This window comes from Phragmites australis, chromosome 16, assembly GCF_958298935.1.
Source record: "Phragmites australis chromosome 16, lpPhrAust1.1, whole genome shotgun sequence".
NCBI lineage: Eukaryota > Viridiplantae > Streptophyta > Magnoliopsida > Poales > Poaceae > Phragmites > Phragmites australis.
Window position 1 is genome coordinate 1459484 of NC_084936.1, and position 5661 is coordinate 1465144.

General features: G+C 46.5%; 1 protein-coding gene across 1 annotated transcript; it reads left to right on the forward strand.

Moving 5' to 3' along the window:
• The first annotated feature begins 385 nt into the window (after positions 1–385).
• Positions 386–1723, forward strand: LOC133895958 (UPF0481 protein At3g47200-like). The gene has a single exon (XM_062336479.1). The coding sequence runs from the start codon at positions 386–388 to the stop codon at positions 1721–1723; it is 1338 nt and encodes a 445-aa protein (XP_062192463.1).
• The last annotated feature ends 3938 nt before the right edge of the window (positions 1724–5661 follow it).

The window sequence follows — 5661 nt, forward strand, 5'->3', positions numbered from 1 at the left end:
AGATATCTGAAGACCATTTCTTGTTGATGCCTCCACAGATGCCAGGCCAGCAACATTAGGATTTAGGAGTCAGGAGGAGTAGTGTATGTTACAAAAAGACCAGGGGGCTCAAAATCAGGAGTAGTGTATGTTACAAGACCAGGGGGCTCAAAATCAGGAGTAGTGTATGTTACAAAAAGACCAGGGGGCCGGGCTCAAAATGAAGCTTGGAACCAAACCTTGGCAACTATTTTGGCAAGGGACCTGGATATGGATGCTTCGGCCATCATATCACTCTGAGTATCTGACAGTGCTGGAGTTTGGCAAAGGAATCAAAGCCCAAGCATATAAGTCGAAATGGCTAGCTGTTGCCACACTCGATCCCTAAAAACTATTGTTTGCCGCCATGGATGCGGCAATATTCATCTATGATGGCCGAACCCCAGCACAAGAACGAGCAATACTCATCCACGACGAAGCGTCTGCCATCAGCGAGAGGATCGCGACGACGACCGAGAGGCTCAAGGCCGATTTCGACAAGGTGCAGACCAAGATCCACAGGTTCCCCCGCGGCCTCCGGGGGATCGGCGGCGACAACGGCTGCTACATCGCACCGAGCGTGGTGGCCATCGGCCCGTACCACCACGGCTCGGCGCACCTGCAGAAGATGGAGGAGGTCAAGCTCGCAGCGGCCCACTACCACTGCAGAGACGGCTCGACGATGGAGGTCTACGAGAAGGTGTTCTCCGTCGTGGGCGCCGCGCGCGGCTGCTACGATGCCGACGACCCGTCGGTCGCGGGCGTCAGCGACGCCGACTTCGCGGCCATGATGTTCCTCGACGGCTGCTTCCTGCTGCGGTACATGGTCGGCGACACCGAGCCGGTGCTGCAGAACAGGATGACGCTGTCCACGGGGCCCAGCATCCTGAAGGACATCTTCCTCCTCGAGAACCAGATCCCGTGGCTGGTGCTCGAGGTCCTCACGGAGTTCATGCCCGTCGACGTAGTGCACAAGTTTGTTGCCGGGATGGGAGAGAAGTTCTTCCCAGGAAAGGCAAAGGCAATGACGGGAAAGGGTGAACGAGGCGGCGGCAGCGGATTCAAATATTATAAGCCACCGCATCTCCTTGGCCTCCTCTGGTTCACTCATGTAGGCTGCATGTCTGAACGCGGGGTGAAGTACAATACCTATACGTCGTCGCTGTCCTTCAGCGCCGTGGAGCTCGCGCAGATCGGCGTCTGGCCGACAGCGAGCAAGGAGGCGTGGTTCGGGGACATGAGAGTCGTCCGCCGGTGCCGCCTGTTCAGCCAGCTGTCGCTGTCGCCGGTGTTCCTGAACGGCGTCACCGCCTCCTGGCTGGTGAACATGGCGGCGCTGGAGGCGAGCACCTCCTCGAGCTGGGAGTCGGACGGCTTCTTAGTGAGCTCGTACCTGTCGGTGCTGGCGATGCTCATGGACCGGAAGGAGGACGTGCACGAGCTGCGGGAGAGGCGCGTGCTGCACGGCACCCTGAGCAACAAGCAGGTGCTCGGCTTCTTCAAGGACCTCGGCCAGCACCTGCGCCTCGGCAGACAATACTTCGCCACCTTGGAGCAGATCGACGCGTACAAGCGCCACAGGTCGCTCTGGATCGCCGCACACAAGTTCGTCTACAACCACTTCAAGGTCATCGCCACCGTCCTGTCCATAACCGGCGTGCTCATCGGCATCTTTAAGACCCTTCTCTCACTCAAGCATCGTTGATAGATATATACTATATGATTCATAACTCGCCACTCATGCATAATTTTATTGTATATGTAACAAAGGCTGATGTTCGATTTAACGGTGACCGTGCTCGACGTGCCGTGATGCTTAGCATGAATTATTTTTCTTTAATTTTAGCTACTGTGATGAGCGTTCAAATATTGCATGGGCATAAGTGTTGCTGGCTAGGGATAGGCATGGATAGGTATCCGTGGGTAATTTACTAGTTAATTGATTTACTACTATTTAAAAAGTAGCAAAAGAGTTCTGCGCAGGACTCAGCCCAAAGATGGCCAAATGGGCCAATCGGGCCGGCCCGATTTCGGGCCGCCGAAATCGGGCCGGCCCGCGTGCCGAGTCGTCGGCCCATGGCACGGCCCAACTGTCACCGTGCCGTGCTGGGCCGGCCCACGGCACGGTCGGCACGATGGGTCCGTTCGGCACGACGGGCCTGTTTGGCACGACGGGCCCGACCGGCACGGTGGAGGCACGACGGGCCAGGTTGGCACGGGAAGGCACGACGGGCCTGGCTGGCACGGTGGAGGCACGTTCGGCCCGTCAGCACTCCGAAAAATAGGAAAAAATAAAAAAATAATAGCTAAAAAAATCCAAAAAAACAATAAAAATATAGAAAATAAATACATAAGATCTTTATTGATTGGTTGCCTCATTAAAAACCTTTCTACTAGAAGGAAAAAAGAGTACAACCTACGATTATGCTCCGAAAATTACACGGTTTCATTAAAAACCCCAGAATTTTGCTTGCAATATTTAATATGCTTCCTCAAGTGTCCCGTTCCATTTGGAGATCTGGCACCTATTTCTTTGCTGCATATATTACACTTAGCAAATCTTACCTGTTCCCCGTTAATTTCTCTGAAGACCTTTTCAAAATGTTGCCACACGCATGACCATGCACGCGAGTTCTTGGCGTCTTGATCCATGAATTGAAATATAGAATTGGTTTCTTGATGTAAAGTGGCTACTGGCTACTTGGCTAGCAACTAGGAAAAGAGAGATGGGTGGCCGATGAGATTACATGGAGTTTGAGATGGAGTAGATGGTATTTATAGGCCACGATGAGAGGAGAGGTGGGTGGGGGTGGGGCCGTGGGGGTTATTTTAAAAAAAATAAACAAAAAACATGAATAAAATAAAAAAAAAACTTAGAAATAATAGGGGCACATGATTAATTCTAAAAATGAGCTTTATTGATAGGTTGCCTCATTAAAAACCTTTCTAGCAAAGGAAAAAAGAGTACAACCTAGCTCAGAAAATTTGAAATTACACGTTCTCATCAGCATCTAGAAACAAATTTTGGAATGATTCTTCAAGCTCAATATTTTCTGCAATGTGTTGCATTCGTGCTTCAGCTTGTTCCCAATCCTTTACTATGTTGAGTATTTCAACCATCTCACTTGACAGATTTGTTCTTCTCTCTTCGATTATCCTTCCTGTAAGACTGAAGGCAGCCTCAGAAGAAACTGTAGATACAGGAACCGTTAACAAATCTCGCGCTAACAGTGAAAGCACTGGATAATTCGTCTTGTGCTCATGCCACCATTGCAGTATGTTGAAGTTTTCTTGTTCGTGGCTGATAACGTCACTGTCGATGAAGTTAGTTAGCTCCCCTCCGGATGTTGGAATTCCGGTGCCCGTAGACGATCGTGACGAAGAGTCTGAACTTCTTGATGAAGAACCTGCACCAAATATTTTCCCCCACGTTGTCGTCTTCTTACTTGTTGTGGTTGCTAGTGGAGGTCGTTGCAGGCGAACTCCGCCATACTTTGTTTCATATTTACTATAAACTTTGAATAACTTAGAACGAATATTAGTATAATAATTAGAATAATCATGACCAAGAGCATCACCTAGAATTGAGAGAATTCTACAGAAAGCTGCAATTTTAGCTCTAGGATCTAAAATAAAGGCAAAGGCGTACAACAAAGGAATTTCTTTCCAATACTTTAAGAATTTAGATTTCATAGGAACTACACAATCTCTTAGAAGATTGTCATTTTCAAAGTTGTTTAAATGAGTAGCAATTTCAACAATATTATGCACTACTAAACAAGATGTTGGATAATAAATTCCTGATAAACTCACAGTTGAATCATAAAAAAATTCAAGAAACTCCAGTATCCTTTCAGCAACATACCAATGCGCTTCCATGAGTAAAGTTTGACCCCCATGCTGATGGTAATGTGTATGAATAAACACACCAAATGTGCTCTTATATGGTATAATATTTTTAAGCATCAAGAAAGTAGAGTTCCATCTCACCGGCATGTCCAGAGCAAACTTACGTAGACGCACACCCATTGCAACACAATACTGTTTATATGCTGCAATTCGTTGGTTAGATGAGTTCACAAAAGATATTGCAGTACGAAAATTGTCTAAGTATCGTGACAACCTCTTCAAACCGGATTTTACTATAAGATTGATAATATGACAAGCACAACGTTGATGTAACAAGAAAGGTTCAGCATAAGTACTAAACAACAGAGTAAGAATATCCATTGCTCTAGAATTTGCACCGGTATTATCTAAAGTGATAGAAAATATTTTATTCGTGAGACCAAAGTCTGTAACTACTTGAGATATTTTTTCAGCAATATTTTCACCGGTATGCGCGTTATCAATCAAACGAAAACCTATTATTCTCTTTTCTAATTCCCAATCATTATTAACAAAATGAGCAACCACACTAAGATAATCCTCTCTAGCCCTACTTGCCCATATGTCCGAGGTCAAAGCAACTGAAAATGTATATGTTTGCAACATTTCTTTAAGCTTGCTACGATACGCATTGTAGTATTTTACCATATTCCTACTAGTTGTCTGTCTAGAAACATGCGTGAACCTAGGATTATGAGCTTGCTTAATGTAATCTTCAAATGCAGCAGACTCACCGATATTGAGTGGTAGATCCGCTCTTGCAATGAAGCGACATAGCTCTTTTCGAGCATTGGCAGAGTCGTACTCCCAATGATGAACAGAGCCGTCGGGGTTGTACTGCAACACCGTCTGCTTCATGGCTGCTCCACTCTTTCGCTTGCAACTTATGGCGTGCCTCTTCAAGTGCCCCGTTCCACCCAAGGGCTTTGCAGATAATTCATTTTTACAAATATAACACCTAGCATACCTGAGACTTACCCTATCTTCCTCTTTGTAGATCCTTTCAAAGTCTTGCCAAAACTTCAGAAGTACCGGCTCTTGATCTTTTAGACCCGCTGCTTGCTAATGTGTGCGCACTTGTAGAGCCTGACGATGGAACTGCTGCTGCATCACCTGGATCTGGATGTGAACCAACCGGAGGTTCACCGTCGGGTCCATCATCACCTGCAGCACTGGTATCAAAGGGGCCGTAGTCCCCTGTGAGTCCTTGGAGAAAAAAAATCATGATCTATGGATGTATCATGATCACCGGCATCCATGATCAATATCGAATGACACTACAAAAATTGCAAATATTCAGAGTTAGAAATAATCAAGTAATAAAACTAATAATAAAATAAGACTCAACAACGATGCAAAAAAATCACCAAGATTTCTTCAACTTCAAGATAGCAAGTCAGCAGGATGACGATTTTGGAATTGCTCGGATTTTTTTGCAACAATTCAAACTAATTTTGCCAAATTATCGCTAATTCTCAGGAACTTTGAGACAAGAATGAGAGGAGGAAACAAGAGAGAAAATGGTGTTGCTGGTGTGGAATGGAAGGGCAAGGTGCTCCTCTATTTATAGGTTAAAAATGGTGATTTTTGTAATTTTTTTGAATTTTTTGGAGCTCAAACGGTCACAAAACGGCTATAAAATTCAAAAATATCGGGTTAACGGGTTAAACGGGTCGTTCCGTGCCCCCGCGTGCCCCCACCGGCCCATCGTGCCCCCACGTGCCGGCCGGGCCGTGCCCCCCACGATGGGCCATG